The sequence below is a fragment of the Melanaphis sacchari genome, unplaced genomic scaffold (genome assembly GCF_002803265.2).
Source record: "Melanaphis sacchari strain LSU unplaced genomic scaffold, SCAv2.0 Contig20_pilon_pilon, whole genome shotgun sequence".
NCBI classification, from domain to species: domain Eukaryota; kingdom Metazoa; phylum Arthropoda; class Insecta; order Hemiptera; family Aphididae; genus Melanaphis; species Melanaphis sacchari.
The window spans coordinates 5,385,602-5,403,457 of record NW_020271042.1 but is presented as its reverse complement, the minus strand read 5'-3'; the positions used below and the strand labels follow the sequence as shown (position 1 = coordinate 5,403,457).

The 17,856-nt window shown below is 30.2% G+C and overlaps 1 protein-coding gene across 2 annotated transcripts in view; it reads left to right on the top strand.

The window, feature by feature from the left end:
* The window catches only part of LOC112593617 (motor neuron and pancreas homeobox protein 1-like), an 86,755-nt gene extending 71,941 nt beyond the window's left edge, over positions 1 to 14,814 (top strand). For both annotated transcript variants that reach the window (XM_025338102.1, XM_025338101.1), the window contains exons 5-6: positions 10,229 to 10,403; positions 11,508 to 14,814. In XM_025338102.1, the coding sequence (XP_025193887.1) occupies positions 10,229 to 10,403; positions 11,508 to 12,274 (942 nt within the window). In that variant the 3' untranslated portion in view covers positions 12,275 to 14,814. The remainder of the gene's footprint in view (positions 1 to 10,228; positions 10,404 to 11,507) is intronic.
* Positions 14,815 to 17,856: the final 3,042 nt, after the last annotated feature.

Sequence of the window (17,856 nt, the reverse complement as noted above, 5' to 3'; positions counted from 1 at the left end):
TTTCAATTACATAAAAAAAATCACGTATTACTATAATATATTTATATGTAGTATTTAAAATCGCAATATTTTATTAATAATCGGTAGATAGTAAAAACTTATTCATTGAAATATTTATGTCTGATACAGGACCGATAATGTAACATTTTAAATTATACATTTGAAGATAGGTTAACAATGTTAAGATGTTTGGTTAGATTACAATTAGAACGTTTTTTAGGTATACAAAATATTTTTGTATTAAACACATAATATATGCTGGTAGAATGGTAAATATATGGGTTTAAGACTTGTTAAAATGTCCAACAATCATATACACTATTTAATTATACACTTTTTTTTATATTCACCATTTAATTAGTAAGCCATTTGTTCTATTTTTCTACAATATAGATCAGTTTAGTTTGTTTTTTTTTTATATCAAATAATATGCTTTATAGTATTTAAACACATTTTTTTCATACGTGTATATAAATCGTACGACGTGATTGGTCGGTGCTTATCAGCGTAGTAAGCATTTTACGTGCCTAGATATTTAATACTGACCAATGTAACTATGTTAATATAGAATAAAAAAAATCAGATATTTTCCGAATAAATTTCAACTATTGATGTATCCCACGTTCAATTGCAATAATAAAATTTGCTTTAATAATATTGACTGTAAATTTTATTACTATAATAGTGTTGTTAAAATATAATTATTATTAATACAGACAATTACTAATTTAATTCACTTGGTTTCGATTATTTGCACGACTAATATTATTAATCGTGATGGATTCTGCTTGGGTAATTCAATCAAAAAAAAAAAAAAAATTAACTTAGTCATTAAATAGATACCAGATTATCCTACCATGTTTATCATTGTTTCTTCCCATCCTTCCATGGGCTATGGAAATTTTTAATTATTATACTAATATAATATCTAAAACCAGAGCATATTTTAACATTTAAATTAAGTGGCATGAGTGCCAGATTAACAAAAAATTATTGTTTACCAAGCTTTTAAACATTTTACTTTAAAATTAGTATCTTAATACAGCAATGCATAAATACCTAATGTGTAAATTTTTCATTCTGTACGTCTAAACATCACACAAGAGGGATAGGCCAATCTTCGTATTTAATTGACATTATCTTGTATCGATGGTCCATATAACTCCCGCAATTACAGTTTGTGAAACCTGTAGGTACAATATGAGCTATTCAGTGCCCCGATCGATTCCAAATTAATCACACTAAGGGCTAATCCTCTAAAATACCTGCTAAAGATTGATTCGCAGACATATCCCATAGCCCCTGCTGAGTCGATTTCTCTGTTCAAAGCACATTGTTAACTAATCGGGTCAACTACAGCTCATCGTTATAGATACTTGGATTTCAGCCTGCTATAATATTGTACCTCGATTACTCAACACCGCGTTCTACGCTGATAAACTGATTGATTGCTGTCGCGTTAATAATAATGAAATACAAACGTGGTTAAAATTAAATAACAAGTTTAATAATTATAATACAATAATATATGCGTTATATATAAAATAGTATTGTATACATACTATTTTTACCACATAGACATAGGTAGTTTATTTTTTATTTCTTATTAAATATACAATTATACAGTATACTACTACTACAGTCACATACACACATTATAGACACCTATAAGAACATTTTAATATATTATTCAGTTGTATAAAAATAAGGTTCCATTGGTTCCAATATACAATTACATTATTGTTCTTAATTAGAACACCTAGTGCCTAAAAATGATACAGGAGCCCTATAAAAAAATTTGTTGAAAATAAAATTAATATAATATTTAATAAAATTATATCATATTGTATATTTTTCATATAAACTTGTTATTGTAAATGTAAGTTAAGCGATCGTTTGTTTCTGTAACAGGATCATAAGGTCAGTTATATAATATAACAATGACCAAATTCACTCTGTTTATTACATTACAATGTTGCCTACACATGTGTACGTCATGTACATCTAATAAGTATATTACTTATATTATTGGAAGACAATTCATTTTTCATACTTAGACAAGTGTTTTAGTTAAAGTGAAATATTACTTATTATTATTGTAACTATTTGTGTTGTTTATTTTATCTTTTATCGATCCATATTATAATCCTCATTCAACAATACTTGTTTAAGTGACCAGATTTTATGTGTTTACTGTATAGTATATACCTTTTATTCTCATTCAACTATTGTTTATAGTTATTGTTACGCAAAAATAAAAACCATTAATTCCATTCATATTATTAATCTTTTAAATTGCATTTGTTATTCACTTGTTAATAGACATCGAGAGCTATACCACAAATAAATGAAGGGTGTTAAGATAAAGACGTCGCTACTGGAATGTTAATGCATTGAAAGATATTTAAAAATTATACACGTACTTACATTTTAATTTGCTTTATCCAATGTTAACAGTCGGTTTTTTGTCAATATATTTGACTGTACAGCTGTTTACAAAATTATTGTGTATCTTATTCCACATTCAGTGGCATATACGTATTTTATTTGTGGAGAAGTGATGAAGGTTACTGCCACATCCCTGGATCTATAATTTATGTGATGTTATATTACATGAAATATATGATTTATCGATTTTTTATTATATCAAGGAAATTCCTTGATCATTTTAAAATGTTTGAAAAGATCACAAATCTGCGTTTTTTATGGCTCAAATATATTGACAAATGGTAGAAGGAAAAATCAAGTTTCCCCCTCCACTAGAAAAAAAATTAAACAGACCTCTGTTCACATTTTTCATTAAATAATTTTTTTTTTACCAAATATATATTTATGAGTTAACTGGACACCCGTAAAAAAAGTTAAAATGTGTATCATGATAATACGTTCCCTGCAACTGTACCTAATGCACATATATATAATATGTATATAACGTATATTGCGTAGGTACTATTCAACGACAACTCATATAAATTATTTAAGTAAGAAAATCGATCTCTGTCGGTCTGGTTTTAAATAAGGTAAAAGGGCACGTATTGGACAAAAGAAAAAAAAAACCTAGGCGACATTTACGGACGTGGAAAAAAAAGAAAACATATGCTGCCAACGACGACAAAAAGAATCTGTGGGCATGAAGTGAAAAAAGCTTACATATATTTATATATATATATGTATATATACAATATATATACGTGAAGCTGCTGGTTAGTCTGTGAACGGTTTTATTAAATCGGTCTTTGTCGTAGTTACCACCACCGAAAAGAACTATTTTTCTCTCTTTTTTCCTCGCGCACGCGCCTTCTTTCTCTCTCTCTCTTCTCTCCGTCTATTTTTCTCTATCTCACCTTCTATCTATCTTTCTGTTTCACTCCATTCCTACTATACTACACGTCGTTTTCGTCGTCATCGTCCTACCCCTCCTCGTTCTCCTTCTTTTTCTTTTGCGGGTGGATAGGCGAGCACCGACTGTACGCAGGCGGAACATAATATCGTCGGGGCGCGGCGACACGACGTGGGCAGTGGCGGGCGTCCCAAGAATGTGCGCGCGCGGTGTTCGGCGAGCGGATAATTGACTTTTCCCGGATGCCCATAAATTACGTTCGCGGACGCCCTTTTCCGTGCCGGCGCACATAATGCCACCCGCTAATTCGTTAATCCTCCACTTACCGAGTTCTCAAACAAAATTAATGACCCTTATAGAAACGGCCGGTCTGTCGGACGGTATGTGCGAGCCGCGGTATTGGCATTCCTCTTCTATATACATGAACGTTTACGTATCTATAAATATACATACATAGCGTTATGTGTATATAATATGCACTATATGAATGTTAGTGTGTGTGTAAGACCCCGTTTTCTACGTCATCGTCGTCATAGTTTTCTCCTAACCCCTACGGTCAACTCGACATTCGGCCACCACTACTATGATGTATATCCAATACCTACATTATCTCTAAAGGTAAGTTATCGCCAAAGTTTACGAAAAACTAATTATAAATGCCTTACGATGTACGTAGATTTTTTGAAGTGCAATTATCTCAAAGACCAGTTTGTTTTCTAAACAATTGCATATTATTAAATTCAGTACTAGGTATATAGTTCAAATATTTACGAGGATTGTAAGTCCAGCCAAACATTAGCTCGAGATTTAAAATAAAAATAACGATAAATAGCATTTTTAAATACATGCATAAGCCAGCTGTATTCGTGATATTCTATTAACATTTGAGTCACTTATCTGATAAGGGGAGAAAATAGAAGAGATAATCAAGATATTTAAAGCCCTTAAATAGGGGACGGCGATGCTATTTATTATAGGACTTAATTTTGCACTTTATAAACATGATTTCGGGTTATACCTAACACTAGATTGAACTACAATTATATATTATTATTGTTAGCCAAGTATTAATAAATAATAATTACAATGTAATACAGAATCTATTACGATTTTATTAAGTCAAGTTTTATAATTCTTATTAGGTATTGTAAGTTTAATAAATACATAATTCAATTATATATGCAAAAACTAAACTAAAAACAATGGAAACCATTCATTTTAAATACCCAAACTGAATTACTTTTTAGTATAATTTGTATAAGCTAATACCACATTGAAGATTTTAATAATAGCTAAAAACTTATTATAATTAAAATTTATTTGCTGTTATGGATTCAATAAAAAACCCTAATTATATTATTTATTTTTATAATATTAATAGTAAATAAAAATAATGAAGTACCTAACTTTAGGTATAAGTATTACACCATTACTTACTAGATCCCAATTCCCAGTACATGCATTTTTTCACATTTATTTATATATTATAAAAGCCAATGAATGTCATTCATCGTATTAATCATTATTTTATTGCTTAGGCATGTCCATTTATATTCTTCTATGCGTTTATCAAAGAATAGAGACAAAAATAAAATCTTTCGTTGGCATTTCTTAACCTTTTTTTTGAACAAAACAAAAAACCTTTCAAATAAATTCCTCGAGGGTGGAAACACGCGCTCACATTTTACCTTAAACAGAAATCACTTCATCAGACGATAGTCGTTGTCTACGTCAAGGGTTGAGAGTCCTTTTGTTTAATCACAGCAGAGATAAGCTCACTTGCGGTGAAATAAAAATAAAATGAATTGATAATCTCTTAAAAGGTTGTTTTTTTTTTAAATAAAATAATATTAAAAGCCAACAATATCTTTAAAATTAAATGTATTAAGAAAGTTTTAGAATACTTTAATTACTGGATACATATCTTTATACTTAAATAGAGTACTAATAGATAACACTTCTGCATATTTATTAGGTCTATAAAATATTTGATTGTTTTATTAATTATTTCGTATTATCAATTATCAATCCAAATAGTTAGTCTGATAACCGTTTTCAAACTTTTTAAACAATACCATAATATATATACGCATATGTATTCAAACGGTAACTAATATTTTTTATTTCATGCTTGGTAACACAGTGTTTTGAAAATTACTGTTTATGAATATCAAATAATTAGAAAATAGATGATTATTTATAAATATTTGAAAAATTTATAGATGTGTTCCATACCTTTTCACTCTATCCTGACGCAACCCATACCACTTATAATAATATATAGGTTTAAGATACTTATAAATATTAAATAGTTAATTACCTATTGCTTTATTACATTCAAAATATTTTATAATTACGTTTCTTTAAACAAATATATTTTTTGAATATTAAATTAAGAATATAACAATTGTTACATATTTATAAAAAAAAAAATAATTTATTTTGATAGAAATGATAATAAAATATAAATAGAAAATCAAAATTAAAATTTTGTTTAATAATAGCAAAAATCACTGATAATTTAACAAATGTATTTGTTTTTTTTTTTAGTTTGATAATAAATAATAAATTAATCATTTAAATTGTATACACTATTATGGGTAGGTATTTTAAATTCGTTTTATTATAAAATATGTAAGTTTTTCTATATACGCAGTAAAAGTCAAGACGTATAGAAAATAATATGCATATAACGCAATATGATGCATGATGCATTAAGTATATTAAACTTTATACTAGTTTATACTTTATACGCCGATATGGTAAACAATACAATATTGTAGGAGAGTTAGTAACAAAAAAGTTTTGGTCACTGTAGGACTTTTTTACCATATAATATATTTTATGATTGTTCGGTTCTACCAGTCGGATTACATTTGCTATATCATCAGTTTCAAATGGGCCGAGTTGTACTTGTACAACTCGTATTGCCGTATTGGTAAACACAACACGAAAGTAGACTGTAGACAAATATTATTTTACCCCTTATTCGCTTTTTTAGCTACATTAAAAGACAAAAAAGTAAATAATTTTAATAAGTAACATACATTTATAAATACAAAAAGCTATTGTAAATTATCTCTTTCATGTCTAAAACGTTCATAAAATTGATTCATTTCATTGTATAAATTTAACATAAATCTAAACGAATTAATAGGTAATAATATATATTAAGTATTAAATATATTATAAACATTGCACAATGTTGGAAGAAACACGTTATCCAATACAGATTCCTTCCAAATTATATGTTTAATATGATTTTTTACAACTATACGCTCATTTATTTTATTTTCATACAGAGGTTCTATATAAAACGATTAAACGAGTATAATATAATATTATATAGATACATATTGTCTTTTCACAACATATTATACAGTCCCGAAATTATTAATGACAAAAAATATAATTTTTATATTATGAGTTTGTATTAATATATTTATTGATCGTTTTCATTATTGTTACACTATCATAATAGGCAATGGTCATAATCATCATCGTCATCATTATATTTTTTTCGCCTCTATAGTTCTATGCTGTGATTTCCTTGACCAACACTCGTTACGCCCCTTGTATAGTCACGCGCACAGTTTGTACACCTTTATAATGCACGGTTTATAATTTCAATTATGGTCTCTACTATATTTTATTTCTGTTTCGATAATATCACACCTATTATTATGACAAAACGACAATATTGTTACGCATTTTTCATTTATTCTTTGCAGCCATATTATAAACTATCAAATATTAATCAAATCCCACCTGTATGGTACTTAAAGATTGTATATGTTACTGACAAAGACGTAGATTAAAGAATTATTGTTAATGACTAATCAATAACAATATACCTGATTACATTAAACTTTATACGATATTGACTACAAAATAACGTTAATTTCCATTATTTTCAGGCAATGATGCATTTAGTAACATTTCCAAGCTTCCAATTCATGTTCACAATTTATGATTTCTAACTTATAAATGATGTCCATAAAAAAGTATATACTCAACGTTTGCAAAAAACTCAAATATATATTTATTATTATTTATATTAGTACCCTTGCCGAGATGTTTCACGACATAAAAAAAAATAGTGGCAATAGTAACCAAACGTATAATGATTTTATGTCTAAAAATGTAGCATTTCATCATATAGAATTCCGATTTTGTACCTTATCGGATGCATGATACATCTATATTCTACATTTTAAGTACAGAATATACAATTTATATAATAGAGAACAATTTATTTGTATTACACATTCGCAAAAATTATATAACATATTATAGTAGATACGTATATATGATAGCCGGCATTTGTACAGCATCATTTTAAGTTTCTAATAAACTTTAAATATTTTGTTAAATAAAATAATCAACATTTTCAGTTAGTAAGCATTAAGTACAATTAATTTATTAAATCATTGATAGCAACATACATAAATATATATTTTATCTATATTTTAATCGACGTTCAAACCACTCGTAACCGATAAAACTATTGTACGACTTTCTGTAGACAATAACATTATTGACGCTCTATGTAATCTACATACGTATAATAATAAGTTAAACATTGTCCAGAAATAATATATTATACTTTGAACCCGTCACCGTTTCGCAGTTTGCCAGTGGAGTGAAAGTTTCGGGGAGAGAGAAAAGAATGCGCGTTGACGACGAAAAATTATAATTAGTTTTCTGAAATATTTCCATTTGCACTTTATTATTAACCCCCTTCTACTCACCGCTCAAGACATCGCTAAAGTCCATTCATTCACGGCTATATACATCCCCACCAATACTGCGTGTACGTTTCACGCCGATTCAATTAACTCGACGACGAAACGTCATAATCGGATTACCCCCGGCGCATTATCGTATACCCCATCTAGACACACATACACATAATAGATATTTTATATTAAATACGTAAAAATTTGTGTGTGTGTATGTGTGTGTGTGCGTTATAAGTTAAGGATGACGGGGAGGTTTTGCTGAAAAACACACGACGATGATAGTATAAAATCGAATTCCGCAGGGTGTGCTTCGATTAGCAGCAGTTCTCCGGCATCCTTCCACCCCCTTTCCACAGCCCCAACCATCAAAACCATCGCTCTGCCGCCGCCAATGAATTTCTAATAACTTGCCACTGGTGGTTATAGTGGATCAGTGGTGGAAGGGTAGATATTCGTGGAAATTATTGCCGTTTCACGCAGTGACGTTTATTATATATAACGACCGGCTGATTTAATCCGCGACACGGCTAACTGAGCTATACGTGACGTCGACAGTGGCAGTGACTGTCGTCGTATTATATTATTAATATCAATAAAATAAGCGAGCGCATATATTATAATATTATATGATACTATGATCCGTTTCGGTTTTTAAGTGCAACGGGACGAACAATAATCCCGACTATCGTAGCATCTAGCTACGACGATACGTCGGTGTTATGTGCACGTGTACACAAGTTCCATTTATTTATATGTTTCCGCCAATTATTTTGGAAGAAGTTCGATTTTTGTCAACTCGTTTTAGTAGGTATATCAATCGGGCTTAACATATTTAAGTTGCACGAAATGATAATATATTGTTAAAATTACCGTTAGTATCTATACTCAAGCAAATAAAATTCAATAGGTAATTATTTCGTTATTTCTGTAATTTTTATTTAATTTACCTTATATAGAATGAAGTATTTTTTTGTATTGCAATTTCATCATGATTCGTGATATTATATAAGTTTTTAACCGTTTATAGTTAAATTATAGTATAAATCCAGACAATCCAGTACTTTCCTAGTTTTACCACGTGTATTGGTGTATGACAACCATGCAGTTCACATTTCCAGTCTATTATAATTTATAAAATAAAAAAAAAAAGTTAATAGCAAGAACTTAAATAATTATTATCGTTGCAAGCGATAATAATGTTTACATTGTCAGTTATAAGTAGTTATTCCAAGTAAAATAATTTTTAATCAACCAATACATTATATACAATGGTAACTCATGATAGTGGGGTAAAATATTAATTTTAGATAAAACGATAGAAAAAAGGAATCAAAAACGTTTTTTAAATTAAACGATGCATGTTTATCAATACGTCATTGTTCATTGAAAGCTAAATAAAAAACCCTTCAACACTCCTCGAGTAGATATATGTTATATTATGCAGGGTGTTTACAATTTTGAACAATATTATACTTTAATAATGCCGTATAATAAATAATTAATAATAATCTATAGTTACTCATTTACAAGTGATTTAAGTAATAGCTAATAGGTAGTCTAAAGGTAAATTATGGAATTAAATGTGAAGTCAAATCAAATGGATATGTTTAATATATTCACTAAAACAATATGATAAACATATTGTTATATAATTAATTAATTACAAATAATAATCAATGTTTGTACTTATTTCCGTTTATCGCTAGACGTACATAAATTTAAATATAAATATTAAATCGGTTTTATTTTTATAATGAATTAAACGGTTTCCAATAGTTTTAGACATATAGGCACTTAATTTTATGCCATAGTCTTGTATAATATTATAACGTGGTTATTTTAAATTTGAATATAATAAAATCACATTTTATTTATACGAATACAATATGTACATGTATATTTTTATTGACTAAAATATTTGTCAGTACACTTTATATTTATAGTAATAATAATAAAATGAGAGTTTCTCTGGTTCCCCGAAGAAATACACTATACGTTATTCATATTGTGCAGAGTCAAAATATTCCTGTACCCATCACATTGTAATTCCATTATTTTTATCAAGTACCCCATTGTTAACTTGTGGGATGACAACACTCAACCTATGTATACATACAATAAACCACAATGTTTTTGTTTCGCGCAGGTCTGGTTCCAGAACCGACGAGCCAAGTGGCGAAAGACCGAAAAGTGTTGGGGAAGAAGCACAATTATGGCTGAATATGGACTTTATGGTGCTATGGTCAGACATTCTTTACCACTGCCGGAGACTATTCTGAAAAGTGCAAAGGAGAATGAATGTGTCGCGCCCTGGTTGCTCGGTAAGTACCTATTACCGTAATAACGTCTCCGTCACTCTTTTTCTCCCACTCTTTTATATTATTCTCATTATAACGTTCGGGAAATTGGTTGCTACGGAAACACTGAAATGAGCTTCATGAATTAGCACAATGTCCATTGTTAAGGATTCATTTCCCATCACAGTGCCATTGTTTTACCAACGTAATGGCCGATGAATTCTACTTCATGGCATGTACTTTACTTTCACGCCTTTAAATTCAAGTGCGATTATATTATTGTATTAATTCATCAACATATCACCACTCCATTAAACATGCAAATTCTATTATATCTCTACCAATGTTCAAATTTAAAAAACAAAAACCTCTAAATACCAAAATATAATGTATACTTGTACACAGAGAATACGTATTTATAATGCATTGATATCTTTTTCCCCTTTTAAAATGGTTGGTCTCGTTGTAACATAAAACTCGACGACGTATCAATAAAAGTTGTTAATAAATAGAAAATAACAAATTGCTTATTCTTTGATAGTTAAATATTTAATGTTTTTTTTTTTTTGATACTTCATAAAAATTGTTTAAACATATTCTAATCTAAGCCAATTACTATTTATACATATATGTTTGTTTAACAATTAAATTTTATTAAATTCAATTTAAATGTTTAAATTTCATTAATCTGTTACACCTATAAATAATACTTATTATGACATAAATAGTGAATTTTAACAGTTTTATAATAAGTATTTATGAATGTATTTAAAATTAGGAAATTACTTTTATTAAAAACGGAAAATTTCTTTTTTTTTTATCTAATTCAACTATGAACTAATCCAATATCAGTTTTAGTACACAACAAAACGGTTTGACTTTTAGGTAACGTTAGATTTATTATAAGAAAAACAAAAGAAATTCGCGCTCCAATGAAGTTACTGTAAATAATATACACAGACACGTGACGAACCTGCACGCGTCATAGAGAACGCAATACATTTTTAAGTTAAATTTTCAAATATTTATTTCTGACATCATAATAATAGAATAAATAGCCTTCTCCCACTCACATCTCTCCCACCATTTACAAATTTAAAAATAAATTTATTATCTTGAATGTTTTAGGCATGCACCGCAAGTCGATCGAGGCAGCAGACCAGTTGAAAGACGACAACACCGTGTGTAGCGGTGCCAGTCAAAAAAGCGACAAGGAGGAAGACGAGGAGGACGACGAGGACGACGAAGATGACGACGAGGAAAACCACCCCTGCAAGAGGCCGGCCAGGACCAGTCCGGAGATGGCGACCGACATGTCGCCGCAGCGGCACCAACAGCAGCAGCAACAACAACAAGACGCTGCAGTCGCGCAGGACCGACAGCAACAACAACAACAACAGCAACAACAGCAGCAGCAGCAGCAGCAACAACAGCAGCAACAACAGCAGCAGCAACAGTGCGCGGCCAACGCCGAAGCTCACCGGCGGATCCAGCAAGAGATACAGTCGCAAATGGAGCAGCATCACGCGGCCGTCATGCAGCTGGCCGCCAACCGGGCGCAAGACTCGGAAGAGTTCCGGAACAACAGTATCGCGTGCCTCAGGGCCAAGGCGCAGGAACACAGCGCCAAGATACTCAGCCTGTCGGCGGACGCGCTCATGTTGGTCAACAACAACGGCGGCGGGTTCCGGAGCCGGAACGCAGCCACCGCGGTGGCCGTGGCCGCGGCGGCTGCGGCGGCCGCCGACGTGGCCATGGTGTCCGGCGGCGGCCAGGTGCTGGCCGACTGCGATGCCAACGCCAACAACGTGAGAGGCGTGAACCACCATCAGCAACAGGCGGTCGGCTCCGACATAATGGTCACGTCTTCCGACACGTCGTCGTCGCTGTTCTAGCCGCCGTCGTGTTCACCGCAAAACCTATTATAATATTAATTATACATTATTGTATCATACATTATTATTATCGTGTACGTTATTATTAAATAAACATTAAAATTTAGAGTAGTCGCGTTTAATGCGGATAATAATAATAATAATAATAATAATATGCCGAAGCGCAATAACAGTTCGTAGGTCGCAGGGCATTCGATTAGCGGTTGACCTAACCGCGGTGTGTACCGGACGTCCGGTACTGGCTGGTATCACGACGACGGTGACCTACAAAGTTTTCACGGTGTACACTTACACGTGCCTAATTGCGCGTGAAAAAAAGTAAAAAACAAAATATTAATGGTTTTTTTTTTTTTTTTCATGCGATCAAATGTGTTATCCGCTCGTTTTAGTTTATTTTATATGAAAATACACAACGCAAACTCGTGTTTGATGATTTACGATTGGTCGTGTTGTATTCTCGTGGATAATAAATCGTATAAGAGGGGAATCCCTAAAATAGAAAGGTTAAACTGTTCTGACGTCTGATAAAAAAAAAAAAAAATTATGAAAAAACAAATAAATAGTCGTTCTGTTTTGTTAGTGATCAGCCGCTATACTATACTTGCGCGCGCATTCTTCGCGACGTTTTCATTTTTAGCACACTACTAATCACACGACGCGCCCGGAACGAGAATAGTTGCTGTAAACTCTGAGACATGATAATATTATTACGACATCTTTGTGTATATTTGACCAGTTCACTTTTCCGTTATTGGCAGATGATGAGTATTGATGCATATTATACTAATATACTGCTGAAAAACGACTATTCGGTACTTTTATTAGTTATCCGTGTGTTTACCTAAATTTAAACTAAACCCGGTAGATCACATACTATTGAATCAAAGAAAACCTGGTCGGTAAACTATTAATCCTTAAAGAGTATCGGTAGATCAACTGCTAAATGAATGCCCAATAGGTTGTAAGTTCGAAATAAATTTAAAAATCAATTCGGTATACTAGCTCGTATAATAAAAATTATTTATGATCAATGTGATATCGTCACGAACGCGCAATCAGACATTGGCCGTTTTTGTTTATGTTTTTAAATAATTCCAAAGTCGTTCGGCGGTTGGACGATACAATAATATTTCGATTGATCGTCGGCGACGAAGTAATTGCTGCGAATTCACAACGAACCGGTGGCGCACACATACGAAAATGATATAATCTGAGGGTATAACCGCTTACCGCCCGCGCAGTTTTCAGCATACATTTCTTACCCCCGTCAAACCCTTACAAACCAACAGCCACCGAAAGCCCATAATATCGTTGGCGCCATTGCAGTGAACAAAATATTGCCGTATCATGCGTCTTCGGGAACTTCTTGTCCAATTTTCACTTCGTTTCTCGGCATACAATATCGACAATAGCGTAGTAATAATTTTAAAACTTTTGTTTGATTGATTTTTTTTTTTTATCTCAAAACAACGAAACGAGTATAAAACGCTAAATTGTACATTATTTTACGATTAATCTGTTTCGCCAGGAGACGAAAGTAAAATCAAATGCCTTCACAATATCCGTTCTCTAAATTAATATTGTTGCGTAATCGTTTACATCACTGTCACCGTCGTCGTTCCCGAGTGTCCCTTACAGAATCGACACACACGTCAATAAAATTATTATCCTCTGCCGCCCGCTTATCATGCTCTCCTATAACAGTTGTCATATTACGATGTAAGCCCCTTTTATTATAATACGTTTAGTAAGAAGGAATAATTTTGTACATATATCGTGCACATATATTTGCGTACACGTAATCTGATGATTATTTTTTGTTATTTATTTTTTTCCTATCCTTCGACATTTCAGTAACGCTCTCGTTGCCCAGAGCGTGTTTATACATTCAATGACATACGATTGATGGGGTTCGGGAACGATGACGGGCTTAATCTTGACTTTTTTTTTATATTACTCTACCTGTTTTAAGCTTTTGGAAATTTCTGGTACGATTGAAGTATCGCAACAGAATATTTATTTACAAGTGGTAATTAAAAACGAATACTCTCTCCAAATCAATTGCAATACGCTATCATTTAATATTTTACATAATAAGACGACTGATATGCCGATTATGGATAATAAACTATGACATATAAAATGTAAATAACTACCTATTTGTTTTAAACCAATAATTCAGATTCAAAAAGTAAATTTAATACGCGAGACTTGAACCATTGTATTACTAACAATGGACGATGTGTGCATGTGTGCGTTGTAAGGAGTGGTATCTAATATCTATATCATATTATGGCTATCTCATATTCTCCAAAAAAAGAATCCCAAAATACGCCTTTGTCTGATCGCATTACGGATTCTCAAATATTACAATGATTGTTTATAACGGTTGCCAGATTTATTTCAGATTTCGGAATTATAATATTATTTTTTTTTATAAATATCCGATAATCGGTTTATAATAAGTGAAAACCATGTAAATATAATAATAAAATAGTATTTATCGACGTGTTTGTTCGCTATTATTGTCATTATTATTTAAAAATATTGGATAATACGATTATTTTTGTTTATATCTATCATATTATTAGGTATATTTTAATTATTATTAGCGATAATTTATGTACATACGCGCCGTCTATAATATTTGTATACATTTGTAAAGATAATTTATCGTGTGTTGTTATTTAAAATTTATATTTATTATACCCATACGTACGTGCAATAATTCGTAATTTTTTGTTTCTTTTTTTTACATTTTCTTGTATAAATCAATTTTTCTTAGCTTGAAAAACTACATTTTATTGCGCATTTTAGACAGTAAGAATATTATCTTAACTATGATTGTTACAATAAATTACCCATCCCGTACATCCTTTTTTTCATATACCCATAGTAAATAGATACTGACTATAGCATATTATTGTAATTTTCTACTTCGTTTTGATTTTTGTCCTTTTTTTTTTTTTTGATCTCATGTGTACTTTCATATTCATTTTTAGTACCGTTTATTATAGGAGAATGTTTTACGGTGAAAAAAATTGTAATATGTTTAATATATTCTGAATAGGACATTTTATATTTAAAGCTATAATACTACATTTTAGATTTATATTGTATTGATGCTAAACTACTGACATAAAAATTACGGATACTAATGTTTTAATCACTCATAATCATTTGAAATATAATTTGTTTGGTGAAAACGAGTATACTAATTATACATATTTTATGCATAAATAAACTATTGTACACTCATACAACTTACACGTCAATACGTCGTATGCGACTTGAACGAGTACGTTGTAAATCCTATCTATACCTATTAAAATATGTATTAAGCACTACTGTTGCAATACATTCCTATACACCACACTGATAATATTATATCGGATTAACAATAGTTTTTTGATTTTTTATACTTGCACGAAATGGAACCGCGGTTTCTACTTATCGCGTGATTATACGATGTGGATTGAATTTTACGAAATGGATACCTAAACAGTATATTTTATTTAGTGTCATCTACTTATCATAATGTTTTATACTTCGAAATATTAAGTAATGATACAATTTAGAAAATAAAGACGAATTTCGTTTTCCATAATTTAATTTATTTGATAGTTTTATTATTATTGCCAACTAAAAAATATATAATTTTTTTTTTTAATTTTTACTTTTTTAGATTAAAATCAGTTGTTTTAATAGTAAGTATATTATTAATATTATTATTATTTATTTAAACAAATTTATAAATTAATTTTTCGATAATAACATTTTAAACTAGTCTTAAAACATATTAAAAGACTGAATAGTCTGGAAAGTATTATATTTGCTACCTATTTGCTTGATATTTATTACAATATCAATTATCAATTAATAGTCTATACGTTGTGCATGAACGAGTTGTCAACAGTGCTGGATTTAGAACAAGTGCCGCTCTAGGTCCTTTTAAATATGCCGCCCCAACCCCAAGAAAAAAAAAGTAGTATTTATTTCTCAAATTCATGGATTTACTTCTATGTTTTTAAATATGTATATTGAAAATTATGCAGTTACATAAATGCGTAAAATATGTATATGATTTTTTTTTTTTCATTTCTTATAAAATTTACCGCTCCCAAAAATTTGGCGTAAATCCGGCCCTGGTTGTAAAGTTGAAGATAAGTTAGTTCCTGTTATGTATATATATAGTTTGAAGATACATACATTTTGCGAAATGTCATCCATATTCTATATTTTTTAGCTACGTTATGAGAAATAATTGCAATTCTATTTTGTATGATAAATACAAACATTATTCATTTCACAATCAGATAAAAACGCGATATTAATGGATTATATAATTCAAATGGCTAATGCATTATATAATCAATGTTATCATATAAACAATAAACATATTTTATAAAATAATAATAATGTCTGTATCTATAATTTCCAATTAAACATTGCTTGAAATAGACAATAAATTTCTTATCATATTGTAAGCTAAAATTATAGAGTTTTAGAAGCATACACGAATATCCGTCTATTTCTACAATGAGCATGTGAATAATATTTATGTGTTTTTACCAAGGCCCTTACTTAATATTTTCATTATGGGTGACACGCATTTTGGTGGACTTGTACCTAATGTACATCGATGAAGTCTTAAATAGCCAGTTCACATGAATAACATAGCACATACATAAAAATAAAGTAGTCGATCAACTCCAAACCACGTTAATAAATATTTATTTGTTAAATAAACTGCATAATCTAATTATATCAACCATAAAAAAATAGTTGGCTAGTGGGCAACGGTGTTAAGATATTAAATTACCTATATTTTATTCATTACCATATAGTACCGGTAGTTGAATTGACAACATAGAGTAAATTGTTTTAACACTTTGTGTTCTATTAGTTTAAGATTAATTTTATTATTGCTTATACTCCAAAATAATGCTGAAAATGTACAATGTAATCCATTCTTATCTTTAAATTAAGGTTATACTAGTAAATTGCATTTCAAGTTGAAATATTCAATACATATTTCTTTTAGTGGATTTTAAACTGGTTTTTAATAATATTTCAAATACTTTTTTATTTTTTTATGAATTAACCTAACCTTTAAGTAGTATTGCAAAATATTATATTATAACATTAAAAATATTTACTTAGCACACACATTTTGTGCGTTCTGAATAGTTGCATAAATGCATAATATACATAGATATAAAAATCGTTCCGCTAGAATCCATACTTCAATTAGTAAAATATATTAAATGTACAACTTAAAATTTTAATTTTTATAATTATTCATTTAAATTGCCTAGTTCAAACCCCTTAAAAGCGTATGTGTGATGTGTGAATGTCCAAAGAAAAATAGTGACCACCGAAATACGCTGTTCCCGATACGACAAATGACAATACCTGATAAAATACAATCATTAGAAATATTCTTATACAATTAATATTACAATATTTCTATGTAAAAAATAAAATAAAATATTTATAGTCTTATAGACGTATAATAATTCCAGTAAATGAGAATAATCTTTTAGTATCTTACAAGTACCTACCTATGTATTTTTTATCGT